Source organism: Heteronotia binoei, chromosome 3, assembly GCF_032191835.1.
Source record: "Heteronotia binoei isolate CCM8104 ecotype False Entrance Well chromosome 3, APGP_CSIRO_Hbin_v1, whole genome shotgun sequence".
Classification (NCBI taxonomy): domain Eukaryota; kingdom Metazoa; phylum Chordata; class Lepidosauria; order Squamata; family Gekkonidae; genus Heteronotia; species Heteronotia binoei.
The window spans coordinates 24472712-24497486 of NC_083225.1; the positions used below are offsets into that span (position 1 = coordinate 24472712).

At 48.6% G+C, this 24775-nt stretch overlaps 1 protein-coding gene across 1 annotated transcript; it reads left to right on the plus strand.

The window, feature by feature from the left end:
- The first annotated feature begins 10433 nt into the window (after positions 1–10433).
- ACOD1 (aconitate decarboxylase 1) lies at positions 10434–20354 on the plus strand. The gene is made up of 5 exons (XM_060233589.1): positions 10434–10486; positions 12582–12743; positions 14961–15050; positions 16276–16478; positions 19178–20354. The coding sequence occupies exons 1-5, from the start codon at positions 10475–10477 to the stop codon at positions 20133–20135; spliced, it is 1425 nt and encodes a 474-aa protein (XP_060089572.1). The 5' UTR covers positions 10434–10474; the 3' UTR covers positions 20136–20354.
- Positions 20355–24775: the final 4421 nt, after the last annotated feature.

Sequence of the window (24775 nt, forward strand, 5' to 3'; positions counted from 1 at the left end):
CAACCTTTCTTCATAGGACTTGGTCTCCAGACCCCTCACCATCTTCGTCGCCCTCCTCTGGACCCGATCCAGCTTGTCTATATCCTTCTTAAAATGTGGTGCCCAAAACAAGACTCCAGGCGAGGTCTTACCAGAGCAGAGTAAAGCGATACCATCGCTTCACGTGAAATGGAGGAGAGAATTACATAAGCCGCTTTGGGGCTGCACTAAGGAGGGTGGGGTACAGGGCTTTTTTTGTAGCAGGAACTCCTTTGCACATTAGGCCACACACCTCCTGATATATCCAGTCCTCCAGGATTGGCTACATCAGGGGTGTGTGGCCTAATATGCAAAGGAGTTCCTGATATATAAAAAGCCCTGATAGTGGGCACCAGCTAAAGGGGAAAGGACTTGGTGCTTGGGGGGCAACCATGGGAGGACTTCTGGAGTTCTCACCCTACTGGTGGGCCTCCTGATGGCACCTGAGTTTTGGTCACTGTGTTGGACTGGATGGGCCATTGGCCTGATCCAACATGGCTTCTCCTATGCTCTTACATGGAGTAAAAGTCCATGAGTGGTTATTAGCCACAAGTTATAGATGGAACACTGTCTGAGGCACTGATGCCTTGTATTATTTCATTTATTTGATTTTTACCCAGCCCTCCCCTGGAAGCAGGCTCCTTGGTACTTTGAGGGGGGGCACAGTGGTAGGGCTTCTGGAGTTCTGGCCAAACTGGTGGACCACCTGATGCCACCCCCCCAAAGTCCCCAGATATTGGACCTGGCAACCCTAATAGGAAGTGAACATTTCTGAGTGCAAACAGTGCAGGAATATTTAAAAACCCCTTTTGTTGCTATTAAGCCTCCACTATATGTAGGGGGGGGGTTGTAGCAGGAACTCCTTTGCATATTAGGGCACACCCCCTGATGTAGCCAATCCTGCAACAGCTTACAGGGCTCTTCTTATAGGGCCTACTGTAAGCTCTTGAGGGATTGGTTACATCAGGGGTGTGTGGCCTAATATGCAAAGGAGCTCCTGCTACAAAAAAAAAGCCCTGACTATATGGACTTATTTTGCTCCCTCCCCAGCGTTGGAATTGAGAGCAGTTCTTCTCTGCCAGTCACACGAGACCCCAAAAGGGACTTTTCCAAGATGAAGGCAAAAGGTCAGCAGACAAAGGACATTGTGCTGCACTGGGAAACCCTCCCAGAGCCTTTGAGGAATTAACCAACGTGTATTGAGACCTACAGAAAGCATTTCGGAGGAAGTGTGTGTGTGCATACAAAAGCTCGCACCCTGAATAAAACTTCGTTGGTATTAAAGGTGCTGTTGGATGCCAACTTTGCTCTGTTGCTTCAGACCAACACGGCTGCCCACCTGGATACAAAGACCAAGGCTGCCATCATCATTTCTGGCTAAAAGGTTTTCTCCTCACAGGATCCAGGTCTGCTTCAGGAAATTCCTGGCCCGTGAGGTAACTGAGATTGCTTCTGACACATATTCTCCCCCCACTTCTGAGATCTCTCCCCCTTTCCTAAGTTGGAAATCCTCCCAGAAACGGAGAACTCTCTCCTTCTTGCTCCCACAATCTATAACTGGAGCTAGAATCTGCCCTCAGGGTGCAGCGCCGGCCCAAGGGCTGTGACGCCCAAGGCAGGCTTCCCCTCGCCGCCACCCCCCATCAGAGCACACCATGCCTTGGCGCCACGCCCAACCCCTCTCTTGCCTTCGTTTCTGCTTCCCTCCTCCTGCACGACCAGAGTGCGCGCACCTCGACGCCATGCCCGCCCCTTCCCTTCCCGTACCTTCTGCTCCACCTCCTCCCCCCACCGTGAGATCAGAGTGCACCGCGCCTCTGCCCCAACTGTGATGTGGCAGACATCTTATCCTTCTCTGAAGAACGTGCTGGAACCGTTCTGGGAGCCAAGCCTCCTCCTTCACGTTCTTCAAAGGAGGATGAGATGCACGCTGCATCATTGCTGGTGGGGCCCAGGCGCAGTGTGGCACGCTCTAGGGTTGCCAAGTCCAATTCAAGAAATATCTGGGGACTTTGGGGGTGGAGCCAGGAGACTTTGGGGGTAGAGCCAGGAGCAAGGGTGTGACAAGCATAATTGAACTCTGAAGGGAGTTCTGGCCATCACAGTGAAAGGGACCGCACACCTTTTTAAATGCCTTCCTTCCCTAGGAAATAATGAAGGATAGGGGCACCTTCTTTGGGGGCTCGTAGAATTGGACCCCCTGGTCCAATCTTCTTGAAACTCGGGGGGTGTTTTGAGGAGAGGCACTGGATGCTATAATGAAAATTTGGTGCCTCTACTTAAAAAAAAAAAAACAGCCCTACAGCCTCAGATACCCACGGATCAATTCTCCATTATTTCCTATGGGAATCAAGCCTCCCGAAGGAATAATGGAGTGTCCAGCAGACACTTCCCTCCCCTCCCCCCACTTTTTGATAATCATTATTATTGTTAATCATTATCTTCAACAAAGCTTTGCAAACAGTTCCATGATAATTGTGTGAGTCGTCTCCTTGAGCAGAGTATAAAACCTAAGGCAGTGATTCCTTTTAGCACAGGAATGAGAAAAGGAGAGGGAAAGTTTATTCCCTACACTCATGCTTTCCCAGGGTGAATGGACTGAACTGGTAAGTGGACCTAAACAGTGTTCCCTAGGAGTTAACATGAGCTAGTTCAAATGAGCCTCTAGCTCACACATTTTTGTCTTAGCTCAGGAAAGATAGCTCCAGAGCACACTGATTTATGCAGTAGCTCACAACTTTAATGCAAGTAGCTCATAAAGTAGAATTTTTGCTCACAAGACTGCAGTTTAGAGGGAACACGACCTAAGTAGGGCTTTTTTGTAGCAGGAGCTCCTTTGCATATTAGGTCACTCCCCCCTGCTGTAGCCAATCCTCCTGGAGCTTACAGTAGGCCCTGTGCTTAGAGCCCTGCAAGCTCTTAGAGGATTGGCTACATCAGGGGTGGTGGCCTAATATGCAAATGAGTCCCTGCTACAAAAAAAGCGCTGGACCTAAGTCATATGGATACATGTGGCTGGCTTCCCAACCATGCACAGTAACACTTTCCCCCTCTGGCAATCAGCTCCAGCAGCTGCAACCTCTAAAAGGAAAAAAAACAGCCCTAATGATCACAGAACAATACAATTTGGAACTTGCAGTAACAGCAACCAAGAAAGGGAAATGATACTGAGAGAAGCAGAAGTCTTCCAAGCAGTGAGAGAGGATGAGAGCGTGGAAAAAGTAAAACAACCCTGGGAAGGCATCACCGCAGAATTGGTACCAGAACTTGGAGGCTTCACGTTGCTTTCAACTCAGTTGTGTCCCATTTTCCTTTTTGCCTACCCCCACCCTGGCAAGTCAAGACCATCGTATGACTGGGGTTTTTTAGGTTTGTGGAGGAATTTCCAGCTGGAGATATAAGAACATAAGAGAAGACATGTTAGATCAGGCCACTGGCCCATCCAGTCCAACACTCTGTGTCACACAGTGACCAAAAATACCAGGTGCCATCAGGAGGCCCATCAGTGGGGCCAGGACACTAGAAGCCCTCCCACTGTTGCCCCTCCCAAGCACCAAGAATACAGAGCATCACTTGCCCCGGACAGAGAGTTCCGATAAGCTGTGGCTAACAGTCACTGATGGACCTCTGCTCCAGATGTTTATCTAATCCCCTCTTGAAGCTGCCTATGCTTGTAGCCGCCGCCACCTCCTGTAGCAGTGAATTCCATGTGTTAATCCCCTTTGGGTGAAGAAGGACTTCCTTCCTTACATCTGAGTGAGGTGACCACTTTTTTACCCACAATTCCGATGCCAGTCTGGCATCAAAGACATTTTTCAGTTTGGATCTTCTTTTCTGCTCAGAGCTGAGGCCATAAAGAAAACAGAGAATATTCCCACACTACCTTTTCTGAGGAGCGGCACCTGGATATCTGCCATGGAACCCCTGCATGTTGCAGAGGATTCTGGGACAGCTGCCATGGTTCACCGTTAATTCACATGGGGCAGGAACTCCTTTGCATATTAGACTACCCCATGTAGGCAATCCTTAGGGTTACCAAGTCCAATTCAAGAAATATCTGGGGACTTTGGGGGTGGAGCCAGGAGACTTTGGGGATGGAGCCAGGGAACTTTGAGGTGGAGCCAGGAGCAAGGTTATGACTAGCATAATTGTACTCCAAAGGGAGTTCTGGCCCTCACATTTAAAGGACCACACACCTTTTAGATGCCTTCCCTCCATTGAAAATAATGAAGGATAGAGGCACCTTCTTTTGGGGCTCATAGAATTGGACTCCCTAGTCCAATCTTTTTGAAATTTGGAGGGTGTTCTGAGGAGAGGCGTAGGATGCGATGCTGAAAATTTGGTGCCTCTATCTCAAAAACAGCCCCTCAGAGCCCCAGATACCTGTGGATCAATTCTCCATTATACCCTATGGAAATCTGTCACCATAGGGAATAATGGAGTGCCCAGCAGACATTCCTCCCCCCTCCCCTGCCCTGCTTTCTAGTGACTCTGAAGCAGGGGGAGGGCCTCCAAACCGGGAGATCCCCCTGCCCCCACCTGGGAATTGACAATCCTCTGAGAGTTTACAGGGCTCTTCTTACAGGGCCTGCTATAAGCTCCAGGAGGACTGGCTACATCAGGGAGGTGTGGCCTAATATGCAAAGGATTTCCTGCTACAAAAAAAGCCCTCCCAGTCTTGAACTCATGAAGCTGCCTTGTACTGAATCAGATTGCAAGAACAAAAAGGAATCCACAGCCCAAAAGCAATGGGGCAACAAGAAGAAACTGTGATAACGACAAGGATGCATCCCAGGCATAAAGATGCCAGCAAGGTTGCAGTTTGGCCTGTTGTGCAAACAGGGCTTTAGAGGGAGAAAGCAAAAATCACCAAGATGCCCAAGCTAGACAAGGGGTGATTCTGCACTAACCTTGCTCCATGCCAGGCTTCCGTTTCTTTCCAGAGGAAGCTAGCGATTTCGCACCAGCTGCTCCACACTGCCACAGGTTTATGCTGCAGTGCGGCAGATAGGCTTCCCAACCCTCCCGCTCTGGCGGGGGACCCTTGGATTTCCAGCCTCTTCCCCTGCTCCCCAAAAAAACATAAGTGGGGGAGGGGGGAAACGGCGCCAAGGAGCATGGTGAGCCGCTCCATCCCGGAGCAGGCGATGCCGCTGCGCTACTGCCGCCCCCTCCCTACCATCTCGGAGGGCCCATCTCGGAGGAGCAGCCACGGCGAGCGGAGAAGAGGCGGCAGCTGCGCAGCGGCATCGCCCGCCCCGCCTCCGAGGCAAAACCAGAGAAGGGGAGGGCGGAGGCAGGCCAGGAGCATGGCGAGCCGTGAATCTGGGCCCTTCTACTCGCGGCTCGCCACACCCCTGGCCCGCCTCCACCCCCCCCCCCTCCGATTCCACTGCAGCTGCTCCTCCAAGATGGGCCCAGCCTGAGTCCATCTCGGAGGAGCAGCCACGGCAAGCGGAGAAGAGGCGGCAGCTGCGTAGCGGCGTCGCCCGCTCCGAGACGGGGCGGCTCGCCACGCTCCCCAGCGCCGTTTCCCCCCCTCCCCCTAGCTCCACCCCAGTGTCTCCTGGCTCCACCCCCAAAGTCCCCAGATATTTCTGGAGTTGGACTGACAACCCTAGCAGCAGATCATGTGTTTTCCCCGCACAAAATGGCGGTGCGGAGCAGCTGGTGCGAAATCGCTAGCTTGCTCTGCAGAGAAACGGAAGCCTGGCATGGAGCAAGGTTAGTGTGGAATCAGCCACAGTTATGGAATATAAGGAAGAGTTTCCTAAAATCATTTGGCCTAATGAATCAGGGGAGCCAAACTAGACTCTGCACAGAGGGAAAGCAAAACAAGACAAGCTCTGAGCCATGGACACTCCCTTATAAATCTGAGGATGGTACAGAGGTTGCAAACCAGATGGGAGGAAAGATTTCTTCCCATTCCTGTTGCCATACTTCTTTCTTTAATTTTGCATAAAAGCCACAATATATATATTTCAGCATTTGTCCACAGTGTCCCTTCCCAGAGACCCTAAGCCACTTAACAAAAGAAAAAGAAAGAAAAAGAAATCTCTAGCAAAAAATAATAATAACGTGAACAAATAAAGAAGAGAAACCACTGCATAGCTAAAGTACAGTCATAAACCAAGATTCACAGGTGAAGCAGGGTTGCCTATAAGGCCACATTAGATTTGATGGTGGCAGAATCTTCTGTCTGAAAGGGGCTGTAACCTCTTTGAAGACTCAAATCACTCCCTGGATGGATCGGAGAAACCACCAAACCTTCCCCTGCTTGCGTTTTCTCCTTCAAAGCTGCCTCTTCTCCACTTTTGTTGTTTCCTCGTGGTGCTCCGAGCAGAAAGTCACCCCCAGAAGGATGGAAAGAACTAGGAAGAGCAATTTTCAGTCAAGGAAGCCTCAGCCTACACAAGAGCATAATGCCGTGCTTCTTCAAACTGTGCTCTCACCTGTCCCACTTTGTAAGGCCTCGCCATCATCTCTGGGGGGCGTTGCCTGCAACCCCCCAGCTCCAGCTGTGATCAACCAGGAATTGTATAATATAGTGGGTTCGATGCATGGAGAGACGAAGTTGCAGTGATCAAAGCTCTTTTGTTAGGTATAGCATGGTAGTGGCCGAACTCTAAGAACGGGGCCAACAATATACACTTCAAGGTTCCCGCGCAAGGACGCCATTGGATCATTCAAACCAGCAGGGGGGCCGTGATTGGAGCAGGGCAGCAGGGGTTTGAATTTTACTGCCCATTGTTCCCGAGTCCTAAAGCTCAGTCCTTAGTGCTCCAATGAGCCAGGCAGGGACACTATTCAATATACACAACCTTGATCCACACACACAACAAATTATTACCAGAGATCAGGACGGTTGCTAGTAAATAAGCAAAACTGGTCTACGAAAGATCCAATCAATGGGAATGGGAAGGGAAATTGCCACGAGCTCCTTTTTTGTGGCCAAGAAATGCTGCATAAAATATGGTGTCACCCTCTAGGTGAGAACTGGGGATCCCCTCAAATTACAGCTCATCGCCAGAGGTACAGAGTTCCTGTTGAGAAAATGGATGCTTCAGAGGGTGGACTCCGTGGAATTGCACCCCACTGAGGTTGGTCCCTGTCCTCCCCAGGCTCCATCCCCAAATCTCTAGGCTTTTGCAACCTGGGTCTGGCCACCCTACCTCCCATCCCCCACCAGTAGCCAGGGGAGACCTAGCAACCTGTTGTGTAAGTGGACTCAGTTTACGTTCCTTTGCCAGTGTTCCTGCCAGGCTCATTGGAGCCATGAGGACTGAGCTTGGGGACTCTGCAACAATGGGAAGTAGGATCCAAAGCCCTGCTGCCTCGGCCCAATCAGAGCCTCCTGCTGGTTCAAACGATCCAATGGCGTTCTAGCGTGGGAACCCAGGACTGTATATAGTTGGCCCCATTGGCCAGTCTTCTAGCTTACTCATTACCACGCTGTAACTCACGGGTGACCAACGGTAGCTCTCCAGATGTTTTTTGCCTACAACTCCCATCAGCCCCAGCCAGCATGGCCAATGGCTGGGGCTGATGGGAGTTGTAGGCAAAAAAACATCTGGAGAGCTACCGTTGGCCACCCCTGCTGTAACTTAATAAAGGGCTATGATCACTGAGCCCTGTGGCGGAGAGTGGTAAAGCTACAGTACTGCAGTCGGAGCCCTCTGCTCACGACCTGAGTTCGATCCCACTGGAAGCTGGTTCAGGTAGCCGGCTCCAGGTTGATTCAGCCTTCCATCCTTCCAAGGTCGGTAAAATGAGTACCCAGCTTGCCGGGGGGAAAGTGTATGACTGGGGAAGGCAATGGCAAACCACCCCATCAAAAGTCTGCCTTGAAAACGCTGTGAAAGCAACGTCACCCCAGAGTCGAAAACGACTGGTGCTTGCACAGGGGACTACCTTTTTATGATCACTGCAACCTCGTCTCCTCCATGCATTGAACCCACTATATTATACAACCATGCATTGTGTATGTGTATCTGATATCCAAAGACCGGATTCTTTTAATTCTCTTGAGGTTCCTTCCAGCACTCGTTTTGAAGAAGTTGAAAGTGAAAGGAGAAGTTTAGATGGGGTAAAGCTTTCTCAGGTTGCACAACTCAGTAAGTCACAGCTCGAAGCGAGGTGATGTCAAGGAATTGTTGCTTTTGGTATTGGGTGGGGTTTTGTAAGAATAAACATTTACAAGCTCTGATTCGCAGCTGCCTTTGCACAAGAACCTTCTTCCTATTCAGATATTTGCTCTTGATTGTCCAGCAAGCGAGTGATGGGAAAGGTCATCGACCTGACTCTGAAGAACAGGCTGCAATAGCGACCCTCTTCTGCAGTGTAGAACAAAAGTGTACACTTCCATGTGTGGACAATTCCCCCATTGTGTTCACACAGGCCTGTAGCTAAACAGGGGCTAGGGTTGTCAATCCCCAGATGGGGGCAGGGGATCCCCCGGTTCGAAGGCCTTCCCCCTGCTTCAGGGTCGTCAGAAAGCAGGGGGGAGAGGAAAATGTCTGCTGGGCACTCATTCCCTATGGAGACCAAGTCCCATAGAGAATAATGGAGAATTGATCCGCAATTCTAGAGCTCTGTGGCGGGGCTGTTTTTTGAGGTAGAGGCACCACATTAGCAGCATAGCGTCCAAGACCTCTCCTAAAAATACCCTCCAAGTTTCAAAAGGATTGGACCAGGGAGTCCAATTCTATGAGCCTCCAAAGAAGGTGCCCCTATCCTTCATTATTTCCAATAGAGGGAAGGCATTTAAAAGACGTGTGGTCCCTTTAAATGTGACGGCCAGAACTCCCTTTGGAGTTCAGTTATGCTTGACACAACCTTTCTCCTGGCTCCACCCCCAAAGTCCCCAAATATTTCTTGAATTGGACTTGGCAACCCTACCAGGGGCCCACGGGGCCTGACCATCTGGCAGGGTTTTTGGGGGGGCAGGGGGCCTCACCTGCCATCCAGGGCTGCCCCTCTCCCTCCCTCTCCTGCCTGATTTAAATCACGCAGGAGAGGCACCCAGGGGCAGCTACTACCCCTCCCATACCAGAAGCAGTCACCAGCCTCCTGCACAATATAAAGGGCCCCTCCCCTGCAGCCCTCCCACAGCCCCCTCCCCTCGCAGCCCTAGCTACGGGACTGTGTTCTCGTTGCCACTGCAGGGGCATTCTCAATAGCAATGGGATCTACCACGGTTGGAAGAGGGAATTCTTGGAGATATACCCTACCACCTGCCCACAGAATTCCGCACCTGAGGAAGGGACTGAGCAAAACATCTTACGGAAGCGAGCAACCCTAGTCCGAATCACCCTAAAACAAGAGATAGCCAAAGGTCGGGGACAGCACTGAAGAACAGCCGGAAGAGGTTATCCCTCCCCATATTACAGACTATGGTCGAGTATTCCTAGGGAGCAGGGGTGGAATTCTAGCAGGAGCTCCTTTGCATATTAGGCCACACATTCCCTGATGTAGCCAATCCTCCAAGAGCTTACAAAAAAAGAACCTTGTAAGCTCTTGGAGGATTGGCTACATCAGGGGATGTGTGGCCTAATATGCAAAGGAGCTCCTGCTAGAATTCCATCCTGCTGGGGAATATCTTTGTCCCTCGTGGAGGTCTTTCCCATCACCTTATCCTTGTAACTGGAGATGCTGGGTATTGAACCTAGAACCTTCTGCACGCAAAGCAGATGCTCTGCCATTGAGCCACAGCCCCTTCCCTTGAGGACAGCCTCCTTGGAGGTTGGGGTGCTTTCTCCCCTGTGTTATTTATACCATTTCCTTCTTATGGTGTGCTGTTGGTCTCCCAGGAACTCTGTTTGGGAATGGCAGATTTCTCTGGTCTCTGGCAGTGGCCAGAATTTTGAGAGCCAGTTTGGTGTAGTGGTTAAGTGCACGGATTCTTATCTGGGAGAACCGGGTTCCCCACTCCTCTGCTTGGCCTTGGGTCAGCCATAGCTCTCGCAAGAATTGTCCTTGAAAGGGCAGCTTCTGGGAGAGTTGTTTCGGTCCCACCCACCTCACAGGGTGTCTGTTGTGGGGGAGGAAAATAAAGGAAATTGTGAGCCACTCGGAGATTTGGAGTGGAGGGGAGATATAAATCCAATTTCTTCTTCTTCTTCTTCTTCTTCTTCTTCTTCTTCTTCTTCTTCACCTTTGTGTTTGTTCAGCCATCTGTCAACTTACACAGAACTCGTGTGCGGCAGGAATTGCCCCATATCTTGCTGCAATCCGGAGTGCTAGCCGTCCACGACGTGCCAGAAATTAGTCGGGGGAAATTGTAAATGTTGAAAAGGGGAAACTCCTGGGAAAAGGAGGAGTGTGTGAACAATGTGAAAAAGAACAGCCCACACTATGGTTCATATGGTATAAAAGGGAGTGATTTGACCACCTCAAGATTTGTCAAGAAGATTTCTCCTGCACATATTTCTTGCCTGGGAGAAAAATTGGAGGCGCTATGTGGGCAAAGGTAGGGTACTGAATTATTTCTCTGAATGGAGGAAAAGAGGTGTTGCGGCTTTTCTTTCAACAATTATCACTGTGTGTGTGAACAAGATCTTGGGGTATGGGTGGACCTAAAGTTAAATATGAGCAGCCAGTGTGATGCAGCGACAAAAAAGGCAAATGCCATCTTGGAGAGTATCAACAGAGGCAAAGCATCTAAACAGCAAGCTGTCTTAGTTCCGCTGTTCACTGCATTGGTCAGGCTGCACCTGCTGTATGGTGTGCAGTTCTGGAGGCCTCACGTCAAGAAGGTTGTGGACAGAATGGGGTTATGAGGATGCTCAGGGCCTGGAGATCAAGCCCTAGGAGGAAACGATGAGGGACTTGGGAAAGTCTGAAGAAGAGGAGACTGAAGGGGGGGGACGGGGACAAGATTGCTCTCTTGAAGTATTTGAAGGGAGGGCAGAGAGCTGTTCCTGTTTGCAGCAGAGGATAAGATTAGCAATAATGTGTTTACATTAAGGGTGGGAAGGAACTGGCTGGGTATTAGGAAAAACTTTTTTTACAGTAAGAGACATTCAACGGTGGAATCAGTTACCAAGGGAGGTGGTGAGCTGTCCTTACTGGCAGTCTTCAAGCAGCCACTGGACAAACACTTGTTGAGGATTTTTATTTAATGGTTCTAAGTGGGTTTTTAAAAATCATTTAATGGTTCTGTTTTAACTTTTAACTGCTTTATTGTTGGATTTTAACTGTCCTATTGTGTTCTAATCCGCCCTGAGCCCATTATGGGAAAAGCGGACTATAAATTCGCAAAACTAAATAAAAATAATAATAAAAAGGATGCTCTAGGGGCTGAGCTTGCATTGAGCAGGGGGTTGGACTAGATGGCCTCTGTGGGGCCCTTCCAACTCCGTGAGTCTAGGATCTGAAGTCAATGGGGGACTGTTTTGAACACGAAGCGATTGAAGGTCAGTCAAAGGCCTTCCCAGCACTGTCAGATGAACTTCCAACTTCGGGGGGGCCCACCTCAAAGAGGCTATAGCAGACAATCTTTACTCTAAAGGAGAACAGGTCATTTATGTCCCATGGGTAGGGTTGCCAAGTCCAATTCAAGAAATATCTGGGGACTTTGGGGGTGGAGCCAGGAGACTTTGGGGGTGGAGCCAGGAGACATTAGGGGTGGAGCCAAGATCAAGGCTGTGACAAGCATAATTGAACTCCAAAGGGAGTTCTGGCCATCACATTTAAAGGGACTACACACCTTTCCAATTCCTTCCTTCCATAGGAAATAATGAAGGATAGGGGCACCTTCTTTTAGGGCTCATAGAATTGGACCCACTGGTCCAATCTTTTTGAAACTTGGGAGATATTTTGGGGAGAGGCACTAGATGCTATACTAAAAGTTTGGTGCCTCTACCCCAAAAACAGCCCCCCCCCCCGAGCCCCAGATATCCACCGATCAATTCTTCATGATTTTCTATGGGAATAAATCTCCATAGGGAATAACAGAGTTCCCAGCAGACATTTCCCTCCCCTCCCCCCGCTTTCTGACGACCCTGAAGCGGGGGGAGGGCCTCCAAACCACGGGATCCCCTGCCCCCACCTGGGGATTGGCAACCCTACCCATGGGATACACCCTGCACCACCTGTTGTGGCCAGCAGCCCATCCAAGGGCATGACCAACCTCTTTGTTTTGGTTGCCGCGCATTTGGCTGGCCCCAAGAAATCACTGAGTTCAGCTGGATTCTCACAGGCTGCGTGAAGCTGGGGCAGAAGCTCAAGTCGGTGGCCTCCAGCCCAAGAGGCGCGGCAGGCTTCCGACGCTTTAGAAAAACAAAGGCTCGGAAGTGTCGGTGGGGACTTGCCTGCATGCCCTGGGCAAAGGCTCTCCCTCTCACCTCCAGCTCTCTGCTAAAAACTCTCCATGTCGCCAATCGCAGCTGGAGGAGAAAAGCAAAAGGGAGGGCCAGGCAGGAAATTGCAGGGAGTTCATAAACTGGAGGTGTGTACCTGTTGCTGGAGGTCAGAACTTGGCAGGGAGGTGAGCTGGAAGTGAGATGGGCATCTTAGATTACTAATATATGTTTAACAAAAACAAATAAAAAATCTCCCAACAGAATATTACCGGGAATTTTGCTAATGTGATCCATGGCTTAAAGACCAGCCACCTGACCGATGTGGTCATTCGGAGGAGCAAACGGATGATTCTGGATACCTTGGGAGTCGGGCTGCTGGGCACCCGAACGGACGTCTTCCAAAAAATGATCCAGTACAGTAAGGTACGGGGATTGAAATGCATTAGGGGGTGGAATTCTAGCAGGAGCTCCTTTGCATATTAGGCCACACACCCCTGATGTAGCCAGCCTTCCGAGAGCTTTACAAGGCTCTTTTTTGTAAGCTCTGGGAGAATTGGCTACATCGGGGGTGTGTGGCCTAATATGCAAAGATGCTCCTGCTAGAATTCCACCCCTGATTAGGGATCACTAACTTGAAAGGGCAAGGGCAGAGGCCTTTGGTGGTAGATGGGAGCTTCCCAAACATCACTGTTAACTGGGCCACAGCTTCTTGGTCTGTTCTTCACAGGGCTCTTTTTCTAGCAGGAGCTCCTCGGCATATTAGGCCATGCCCCCCTGATGTAGCCAATCCTCCTGGAGCTTACAGTAGGCCCTGTACAAAGAGCCCTGTAACCTCTTGGAGGATTGGCTATGAACATATGATGCTGCCTTATACTGAATCAGACCCTCGGTCCATCAAAGTCAGTATTGTCTACTCAGACTGGCAGCGGCTCTCCAGGGTCTCAAGCTGAGGTTTTTCACGCCTACTTACCTGGACCCTTTTCAGTTGGAGATGCCGGGGATTGAACCTGGGACCTTCTGCTTACCAAGCAGATGCTCTGCCACTGAGCCACCGTCCCTCCCCCGCTACATCAGGCCTAACATGAGAAGGAGTTCCTGCCACAGAATAAGCCCTGGATCTGTTGCAGTAAGAGTCTTGTGGCTCTTTACAGAGTAACTGAGCTAATGATGCAGAAGTTTTTCCCAGACTAGAGCTCACTTCATCAGATGCGTGGGGAGGGGCTGCGGTGGCTTTGTGGCGAGGCATCTGCTCAGCAGGTAGAAGGTTCCAGGTTCGATCCCTGGCTTCTCCAGTTGGAAGGATCAGGTAGACACAAGGGTCTAACTCAGTAAAGGACAGGTTCATTTAAAGGGAGACCATGGCCTCTTGGCAGAGCATTTGCTTGGTGTACATAATGTCCCAGGATCTGTCCCGAGATTCAAAGGCATGGGTGATGTGAAAGACTGCCGCCAGTCTGAGTAGACAAAGCTGATCTTGTTCAACTCATGGTTTGATTCGCTGTCAGGCCACTTCACATGTATTCCTGTGTTGTGTGGTACACAAAAAAAGTGTATCAAGTGAGAGGGTTGGACAGGGGTGGCCAAACTTGCTTAACATAAGGGCCACATAGAATAAACGCCAGATGTCTGAGAGCCACAAGGCACGAACCATCAAATGTTTGAGAGCCCCAAGACAGGAAGGAAGAGGGGGAGGGAGGAAAGCAAATAGATGGGGAGGTAGAGGTAGAAAGAAAGCAATTTAACTTTAAATGCATTCTCCAAGCTGCCAGCTGGCTTGGCTTAGACAAGTGATTTAGAGAGAGAAATGCCTTTTCCAAGCCAGCTGACAGGATGGTGGGGCTTCAAGAGCCACACAGTATGTGTGGAAGAGCCACATATGGCTCCAGAGCCGCAGTTTGGCCACCCCTGGACTAGGATTTGGGAGACCCAGGTTCGGATCCCTGCTCTGCCCTGGAAGCTTTTGGGGTGACCCTGGGCCAGTCCCACACTCTCTGGTGGTTGGGAGGATAAACTGGAGGTGGGGGAAACAGTGCCAGCTGCTTTGGGCCCCCGTTTGGGAAGTAAACTGCCAAATAAAAGATCTAAATGAATGGTCTGCCCTCTGGCCACTGAGCACCCCCCCCCACCTGTGCAGTCCGTGAGCCATCTCACCAAACATTGTCTGTGTGCTTTCAAGAGCCAGTAGGAGGAAGGCAGAACAGCACATGGCTTGGACAAAACTTTTCTCCAGTGTTCTTGCCAAGCAGGCTGAGTAGACAAGAACTGCAACAGGCTGCCCATTGTTCAACTGAACAAACTGGCTGTGGAATCTATTATACTTCCATTCTCGCTTTTAAGCAGGGCTTTTTTGATAGGAAAAGCCCAGCAGGAACTCATTTGCATGTTAGGACACACACCCCGACACCAAGCCAGCCCAAACTGTGTTCCTGCTCAAAAAAAGCCCTGCCTTTAAGCATGAGCCTAGTGCAAACAGTACCAGTTCTTAGCCTCTCTTTCCAGGCCGTTCACCAGTGCAAAACCCAGGACTATTGCAATGATGTGAACCTCACCCTCTCCAATAAATAAACCCTGAGAAAGCAGGTTTTGTGCTGTTTTGTTTGATGCTGGAGTCCAAAATTAAGCTGTGCCGACCTATTCCAGATCTACAGTTCCAATACGTCCAGCAGTGTTTGGGCTCACCCAGATCTCCGGCTTCCTCCCCTCTACGCAACTTTTGTGAATGGAGTGGCGGTAAGGCAATTCTCTGAATGCTAGATTCACTTCAGGGGGTGGGGGCTGCTTTGAAGATTGTGAAGCCTTGGATAAGTGCAGCAAATAAAAATGAAGAGAAGTGAAACCCGGGATCCAGTTTGCCACTTTAGGAGCGTCCAAGAGTTTGGATGCCCAGTAAAAGTTGTTTTTGTTTTTTTTTTAAATCTTTGAATAGCAAGTTCTGACCTCACACTGGAAACTGTTTGGAAAGTTCTTTTGTTGTTGCAAAAGTGGTTGTTATAACAAATGGAGAAGAAATCAGGAAGTGCCGGACCTTTTGTGTCGCTAATGTAAACTAGGGTTTTAGCGATTTCCATTTGAGACCCAAAAGGTCTGGCACTTCCTGATTCCGCGGAGCAGTTGGTGGGAAATCCGAGCAGACGCTGTGTGGTGAGGAGGGACGTCGCTCCGCGGTGAGCTCTGTGGGAAAACGCCCACAGTTTCACATGTATGTTGAACTAAAGCAATTCCTTGTGGATCACAGCCAGCATTCGGGTGGGGGGCAGGATGTCTCTACTACAATCTCACTACCATAGAGGAAAATATACGCAACGTCCGCATTTTTTTTTTATTGATGGCATTGGCACATCATCGAATGTCGTGCAATAGTCATCCATTGCCACTGGGTTTTCCTGTCTGAGCAAGCCATGGTTTGCGATAGTGAGCTGTTGCAGGAATGATATGGATGCAGTGGAATGAGGGAAGTGTCAGAAATCCACCCCCCCTTTTTTTTAAATAAAGATAACTTTTATTGAAACTTCATCATAGTTTACAAACCAACAAAGTAAAAAAAAAAACAACCCTAAATAGATATATAAATAAATAAATAAAAATCCTAAGCAGAACATAGGAGCCTTCATTCGAGGTAAACTAACCAATATACCTATCCACAGTACATTAATATAATTCAAGATCAGCGTATTTGAGTGGAATTTTGCAGTCTTCAGGACAAATAGAATTAACATATTCAAAAAATACAAACCATTTTTCAACAAAATTATTATCCATTTCAGGATCTTCCATCATTAATATCTGAGTAGCCAGCTTGTCTACCCACCCCCTTTAATATGAGCAGAAGTCTTCTTTTACTCACGCAGTGGACTGCTGAACCCAAGCCAACTGATTTAGGCAAATATGAACACATGCAGCCTAAATCTTTGATTTCAAATCAGGGTATTTTTGTTCCTGTGATTGACTGAAAAAGGTTCACTCCATGGATTTCGATGACACGTGGCACCCCACTACGCACCCCTCCGGAGCAGTGTTGCCTGTTCTCCTCGCACTCTCCGAAGCTATGCCCAAACAGAAGATTTCTGGCCTTGATCTGCTTCTGGCTTTTAACATCGGGATTGAAGTACAAGGCAGATTGATGCACTTTTCCAACGAGGCCAGCGACGTCCCTAAAAGGTGTGTGTGTTAGGGTTGCCATCTCTGTGTTGGAAAATACCTGGAGACTTTGGGGGTGGATCCGGGAGAGGGCGGGGTTTAGGGAGGGGAAGTGTTGAAATGTGCAATGTTCTAAGTTCCAGTCATTATAGGGTTAAAAGTGTTTAAAAAGGCAAAGGTAATCCCCTGTGCAAGCACCAGTCACCTCCGACTCTGGGGTGATGTTGCTTTCACGACATTTTCACGGAAGACTTTTTACGGAGTGGCTTGCCATTGCCTTCCCCAGTCTTTTACGCTTTCCCCCCAGCAAGCTGAGTACTCATTTTACCAACCTTGGAAGGATGGAAGGCTGAGTCAACCTTGAGTCAGCTACCTGAACCCAGCTTCCGATGGGATCGAACTCAGGTCGTGAGTAGAGCTTAGGACTGCAGTTTACCTGTTCCCTATTGTCTGCCTAACCTAGGAAGAGGAACTTGGCTCCCTGCCAATGAAGAGAGAGCCCAGGAAAAGGGCTGTTCGTTTGTATAAGCTATTGGTCAGCTAGTCAGGTGACTTCCTTTGTCTAGGTAGCCAGAGGTCAAGAAGAAGGAGTGATCTCCATCTTAGCAATGTGACTTTCTTAGAGATAAGACGTAGGTAGGTTATAGAGTTTCTTATTTTCCATTCCAGTTCTCCATCCCTATAGAAATAAAATTATGCTTTTGCTTTTATACTAAAAGGTTCTCAAATCTCATTTCGATCCAATGATCCATTGAACTGTTTGGGATATAGAAACTGAATTTCCAAACAATACCTCTAACAGGAGGCGCCTCAGCATGGTACAATGCCATAGAGTCCACCGTTCAAAACAGCCATTTTCTCCAGGAGAGCTGATTTCTGCCAGGCCCCACATGGAATGGCTGACGATCCCAGGGAAGATGGGCTCTGTGGCATTATATCCCCCTGATGTCTGACCTCACCCTCCTCAGCAGCCTGGAGTTGGCAGTCCTGCTATAGTGTTCAGCCATTTTCTCCGGGGGAACTCACCTCTGTCATCTGGAGGTCAGTAGTAATTCCAGGCAGGACTTTTTTCCAGGCAGGACTTTTTTTGAGCAGAAACGCAGTTCCAGCTGGCTTGGTGTCAGGGGGTGTGGCCAAATATGCAAAATGAATTCCTGATGGACTTTTTCTACAAAAAAAAGCCCTGATTCCAGGGGAATCTCCAGTCCCCAACTGGAAGGTGGCAACCCTTTTGATTCAAAGCACATACAGAAAGAGAGACAGTCCATGACTTTCAGAAGCCCGCAAAAGTGGGAACCTGACAGCACTATTGCACACATGAAGTATTGTGAACAGGGGTCATTTCATAGGAAAAGAGGTGCCAGAACTCATCAGCACAGCTCACTGGCACAACTCATTTGCATACGCCACACACTCCTGACATCACCAGAAGGTGTACTAAATTATATCTGCTCAGCATCTACCTTAAAATGCTTCTTGAATTCTAATTGTCCTAAGAAAACCTTACTCCCATTTTAAAATTCCTTTCTTCTATGTGGCCACAGTGGCACGAGGAAGATTTCCATCTGTCTCTTTTATAAGTTTTGATTATTTCCCCATTTTTTGTGGGGAAAAATATCAGAAAGTTTGTCAAGAGTTCAGCAGAATTCTCACAGTGGATTTGAACAATGGAGCCCAGAAGCAAGTATTTGTGTGGGGGGGGAGGGTAAGAAAGGAAGAGCACAATCAAATTTAGAGGTTCTGGAACTCTGGTCCTGTGAGCTCCTGCCAAAAATGAACGCAACAAACGCAACAAACTTTGGATTAAAAAAAAAAGCCTGAGGAAAATCCTTGATGTACAGTGGACTTGAGGCCTTGGTTCACACCAGTTCTATCTGGAGCCCCCAAGAACTCCATTTTTAAACAGGCTAAATGCCCATTTGGTCTCTGGTTGCAATTTTTTTCAAAGCCCTGGTTCAAATAACCACTCAATGTACTAGGCCAGTCCCCACCACTCAGTCCAAACTTACCTCACAAGTCGGGAGAAAAAGAAATCACGAGTGGGCCCAGAACCTTCCTTCAGAGGGAAGCTGTGGTAAAAGAATACAATAAACAGGCTGGTTTGTGGGCGACTTCAGCTGGATTTCATTTAGGGTTGGCAAGTCCAATTCAAGAAATATCTGGGGACTTTGGGGGTGGAGCCAGAAGACTTTGGGGGTGGAGCCAGGAGCAAGGGTGTGACAAGCATAATTGAACTCCAAAGGGAGCTCTGACCATCACATTTAAAGGGACCGCAAGCCTTTTAAATTCCTTCCCTCCATTGGGAATAATGAAAAATAGGGGCACCTTCTTTTGGGGCTCATAGAATTGGACCCCCTGGTCCAATCATTTTGAAACTTGGAGGGTGTTTTGAGGAGAGGCAGTGGATGCTATGCTACAAATTTAGTGCATCTACCTAAAACACCAGCCCCCCTACGCCCCAAATACCTGTGAATCAATTCTCCGTTATACCCTATGGGAATCAGTCTCCATAGGGAATAATGGAGTGCTCAACAGACATTCCCTCCCCCCTTGCTTTCTGATGACCCTGAAACATGGGGAGGGCCTCCAAACCTGGGAATCCCCCGCCTCCACCTGGGGATTGGCAACCCTAATTTCATTAGAGAGCGACCTCAGATTCTTAGGGCTGGATCTTTCTAGAATGCTGCTAACCATCTGGTCCTTTTCGGTCCTTCCCTCAGATTTCACCCGCCATCCATCGTTGGCACTCTGGGAAGCGCAGCAGCAGCTGCTAAACTCCTCGGCCTTGACCAGTTCAAGAGTAAGGAGGCCCTGGCTATCGCTGCCTCTTACGCTGGGGCGCCATTGGCCAACGCAGCCACCCAAACAAAGCCCCTCCACATGGGCAATGCAGGCAGGCATGGCCTGGAAGCCGCCTTCTTAGCCTCCTCGGGCCTTCAAGCCAACAAGCTGATTCTGGACTTGCAGTCGGGCTTTGGCGCCTTTTATGCCAACTACCTACCTCAGACTCTACCAAGTTTGCAATCCTATTCGTGGCTTTTGGACCAACAAGATGTGGCTATCAAGAGCTTCCCAGCTCACCTGGGGACCCACTGGATGGCAGAGGCAGCCTTGGCGGTAAGGAAACATCTGGCCAAGAGAACGGAATCCCTCCCAAGTGGCCGAATCAAGACGATCGTGCTGAAAGTCCCAGACATTCAATACGTGAACAGGCCGTTCCCCATCTCAGAACATGAAGCCAGGCACTCCTTCCAGTTTGTGGCCTGCTCTGTCCTTCTGGATGGCCACATCTCCGTGGAGTCCTTCAAACAGCAGAACATCTCCAGGTGTGAGGTGAGTGAGCTGCTCAGAAAGACGCACCTGGAGCACTCTTCCGACAACCAGCCCAGCTTCAAGAACCTTTACTGCGAAGTGACGATCGTCCTTCAGGACGGAGGCGTGTTGACGGAGCGTTGCGACACCTTCTACGGGCACTGGAGGAAGCCCCTAAGCAAGGGGGATCTGGTGAAGAAATTCCAGTCAAACGCCACCGCCGTGGTCTCACCGGAAGCTGCGGAAAGCATCGTGGAAGTCATCGATAACTTAGAAAAGCTAGAAGACTGTGGCTTGTTGACTTCTCTTCTCCAGGGGGCCGAGTCGACAAACAAGCTGCTGAAGCGCAGCAGTAGGCAGATTTGATAAAGACTTGCTGTGCCTTAATGACCTCTAGTATCTTTTTTAAAATCCAGGATTTTTACTGATGATCTCTTCTCAAAGGCCTTCTAGAGTGGACAAATAGAGTGAACATTCTGTGAAGTGAATGAAAGTCTGCTTGATACAGTATGTTTCTACATGTATGTGTATATATAAATTTTAAAATGTAATGTCTGGGACAGGAAATAAATGTTATTCAAAGACCGTTTTCTGTAGGAGGAACTCCTTTGCATATCAGGCCACACACCCCTAATGTAGCCAATATTCCAAAAGCATACAGGGCTCTTAGAACAGGGCCTACCGTAAGCTCCAAGGGGATTGGCTGCATCAGGGGTGTGGGGCCTAATATGCAAAGGAGTTCCTGCTGCAAAAAAGCGCCAGTTTCTAGGTCCTCCCTGGCCACTGGCAGAAGGTAGGGTTGCCAGCTCCAGGCTGGGAAACTCCTGGAGATCTGGGGGTGGAGCCTGGGAAGGACGGAGAGCTCAGTGGGGTACAATGCCACAGTGCCCATCCTCCAAAATTTTCTCTAGGGGACCTGATCTCTGTATTCTGTAGATGAGCTGTAATTCTGAGGGATCCCCAGGTCCCACCAAGAGGCTGGCATCTCTAGAATCAAAGTCCCTAGTGCAGGGGTGTCAAACTCATTTGTTATGAGGGCCGGATTTGACATAAATGAGCCCTTGCTGGGCCGGGCCATGTGTGTCATAAAATGTAAGGCCAGGTAGTGGAAACATAAACTTTATAAAGGACACGGACAAACTAGGGTTGCCAAGTCCAATTTAAGAAATATCTGGGGACTTTGGGGGTGGAGCCAGGAAACATTAGGGGTGGAGCCAAGAGCAAGGCTGTGACAAGCATAATTGAACTCCAAAGGGAGTTCTGGCCATCACATTTAAAGGGACGGCACACCTTTTCAATGCCTTCCTTCCATAGGAAATAATGGATAGGGGCACCTTCTTTTTGGGCTCATAGAATTGGACCCCCTGGTCCAAACTTTTTGAAACTTGGGGGGTATTTTGGGGAGAGGCACTAGATACTATAATGAAAATTTGGTGCCTCTACCTCAAAAAAAAACACCCCCCCAGAGTCCCAGATACCCACAGAACAATTTTCCATTATTTTCTATGGGAATAAATTTCCATAGGGAATAAGAGCTCCCAGCAGACATTTCCCTCCCCTCCCCCCGCTTTCTGACGACCCTGAAGCAAGGGAGGGCCTCCAAACCGGGGGATTGGCAACCCTAGGACAAACAAAGAGATGATTTTTTTTTAAAGCTTTAAATTTGTTGTTGTTCAGTCACGCAGTCAAGTCCGAAGCTTTAAATAAAGCATACTTAAAAGATTAGCACTCTTGCAATATTTTATTTAACTATCTCTGATAACTGAAGAAAGCAAGAGGGAGAAGGAAGCAGACTTGCTCGCAGGCCTGATAGGAGCCCTCCAGGGGCCTGATTTGGCCCCCAGGCCGCATGTTTGATACCCCTGCCCTAGTGGGAATTTAGGCTTGTTTCAATGACTTTTTTGTAGCAGGAACTCCTTTGCATATTTAAGCCACAGACCCCTGATGTAGCCAATCCTCCAAGAGCTTCCAGGGCTCTTAGTACAAGGCCTACTGTAAGCTCCACAAGGATTACCGTATTTTTCGCTCCATAAGACGCACCTGAGCATAAGACGCACCTAGTTTTTAGAGCTGTTTGTGTGAATTTAGAGGCATTTGTGTGAATTTTTTGCAGTATTCGCTCCTTAAGACGCACACACTTTTCCCTCCACATTTTTTTGGGGAAAAAGTGAGTCTTATGGTGCAAAAAATACGGTAGCTACCTCAGGGGTGTGTGGCCTAATATGCAAAGGAGTTCCTGCTACAAAAGAAAGCCCTGCTTGTTTCCATAAACAGTGGCCTCTGGTGCCCCCTTCGAAAACCTCTTTTGAAACCTCATGGTGGGGCTGGATAGGGGTTCAATGATGTCCCCGCAGATGCCCTTTAAATTTTCTTTGGATCCCAGTCAAAACAAATGCATGCATTTGTAACAACCTGTGACACACATGAACAGACTGGCAGCGGCTCTCCAGGGTCTCCAGCTGAGGTTTTTCACGCCTACTTGCCTGGACCCTTTTTAGTGGGAGATGCCAGGGATTGAACCTGGGACCTTCTGCTTACCAAGCAGATGCTCTACCACTGAGTCACCATCCTTCCCCTTGATTGCAAGCCCGTGTAATATACAGTGCAAAGGAGCAGAGACAGCTCCTCGCTCCATTTGCAAGATGCGTCACAGATTAGGTCCAGTTGCAGAGTTCTTAGCTCGAACATGCAGCTCGGGCACGGTCATAAGTTTCAGAGCTCCTCAAAATCACCAGTGGTGCTGCAAGGAGGTATCCTCCGGGGTATCCTCCAGTGCTTCAAAATTTGGAAAAATGTGCACAGGCATATTCTTGCATGCACAACTGAGATACATTTTTTGGGAAAAGCAAAACAGACTGGGATGACTTCCTATTGGGGGAAGAGGTATCTGCCCCACGACTTGACAGGGGTGAGGCATTTGTCCAGGGCCGGATCTAGGGGGGGGGCAGAGAGGGGTACTTGCCCCAGGCGCCAATGGAGGGGGGCACCAAATTGGGTATAGAGTCCGTTGTATTCTATGGGGCCATAAGATAGAATGGTCCATAAGGGGGTGCCATTTTTTAATTTTGGCCCCCTCCTCAAAAAACGTGTGGATCCAGTCCTGCATTTGTCCCTCAACTTGACAGCCGGCTTCCCTGCTTTTGCCAAAGGGTACATCTGATTGAAGAATCCAAGCACAATCTGTGGCATACATACAGGCTGCAATCACACACACTAGATAATGTACTTTCCATCCACTTTCAATGCACTTTCCAACTGGGTTTTACTGCATGAACTGGCAATCTTGGTACCACCAATCTTGGTACCAATCTTGGTACCCAGCTCTGCAAAACACCCTACAGACTATACATTGCAGAAAGTCTCAGAACAACCAGCAAATTCCACAGAACAATCAGCACAGTCAACAACCATCTTCCTTATCTTCAAACCCCTTCCAACCCTCCCAGCAATTAACACAGAACAATGGTCACATTCAACAGCCAGTTTCTTTATCACTACCCTTCCAGGAAGCCCCACCAAACAATGGGCACATCCACAAATCAATTGCCCTTTCATCACACCCCCTCCAGCCTACAAATAGCAGCTCTCCAGCAGCCCTGGCCCCACTCAATGCACAGCAGCCAAGAAGGTCTGAGCGCCTGCTCCGGCTGCAACGCCACTGAGGATGTTCTCCGCAGCTGAGAACGAAACGTCTGGAAGGAAAACTTTCTCCAGTAGAACACGGCACTTGACCCCGAAAGATTCTACAAACCCTAATGGCAATATCTGGTTTGAAAGTGCATCAGAAGCGGATTGAAAGTGCATTATTTGGTGTGTGTGATCACAGCCTTCATTCCTAGGCCTTAAGCCTGCTTGATTTACTGGATTTTGGCCTAATTCTTATTATATCTTGATACTAAGCAGAGGTTATATCTTGATACTAAGCAAATTCTTATTATATCTTGATAGCCTTACTGCTAGTTAACATCAGCTTGTGAACCAAAACTTTTCTACAGGATGCGTACAAAACCTATAATTCAGCATCTTCCCTCGCCTTGTATAAAAGACTACATGTACTTAGGAAAATTCAAGACATTCTGAATGCGTCTGCATTTTTGAAATTAGTTTTTGTACAAAAATTGCCGCTTTTATACTTTGTTGCTCTCATCTTTTAGCAAATAAATGCTAGCAATAAAACTCTTCAAGGCTGCTTGTATTAATTTGAGACACTTGTGGAGGACTCTAGGAGCACAGTCCAGAGAACAAGAGACTGATGAATTTGTATTTGTACTGGGTGCCAAGCCAAGTTCAGCAAGGAGAGGAGGTCAGGTTTAAATTTGTTTTTTTAAATGAAGGCCTGTAGAAATGGGCAGCTGAAAACCATGAGCATGAAGGTAAACATCATTAGGCCACCAGCACATTCTTCTCTAGGTCTGCTGGCCACCCTGGCTGCATTGTTCTTCCTGAGGGCAGCAGAAGAACACAATGCCTGGAATCCCAAAGTCACACTGAGCATCACCCAAAGAGGACTGAACATTGAAGACTCAGCTTTGAAGATCCGAACGGGGGCGGGGAGGGGAAGAGAGAACATGTTGCTTTCATCTTCCAGGATCTTCCAAACCTGACCTCCTTTTTCTGAAAGTAACAGGTAGCTTTCCGTGATGCTTTTTGACCGTCTGATCATTGAAAGGAAAGCGTGTTCCTTTTCTGCCGTTTTTATGGCTTTAATATGCCTTTGTTCTGGAATTGGTAAAATGCTTATTAAAAAGTCTAGAAACCCAAGCCATAAAAATACAAAACAAAAATGCTGCCTTGGACGAGAGGTGGCTTTTCTCAGTTGGATTGCAGTATTTTTAGCCCGTGGGACACGCGCAATCCTACCTATCAGGGCTCCAATGAAGAGAGAAGCGGGAACGGAGGAAGGTGAGTGACCCGAATAGAAGGGAACAAGGATTCGAGTTAAGCCTGGATCAAAACCCTTCTCTGGATTTATCAGGATCACTTCTGATTAGGCTCAAAAGAAGTTT

Coding starts and splice junctions, on each gene's coding strand:
- ACOD1 (XM_060233589.1), top strand. Junction 15,051..16,275: donor CTTTTGTGAATGGAGTGGCG/GTAAGGCAATTC, acceptor TGACTGAAAAAG/GTTCACTCCATGGATTTCGA. Junction 16,479..19,177: donor GCCAGCGACGTCCCTAAAAG/GTGTGTGTGTTA, acceptor TCCTTCCCTCAG/ATTTCACCCGCCATCCATCG.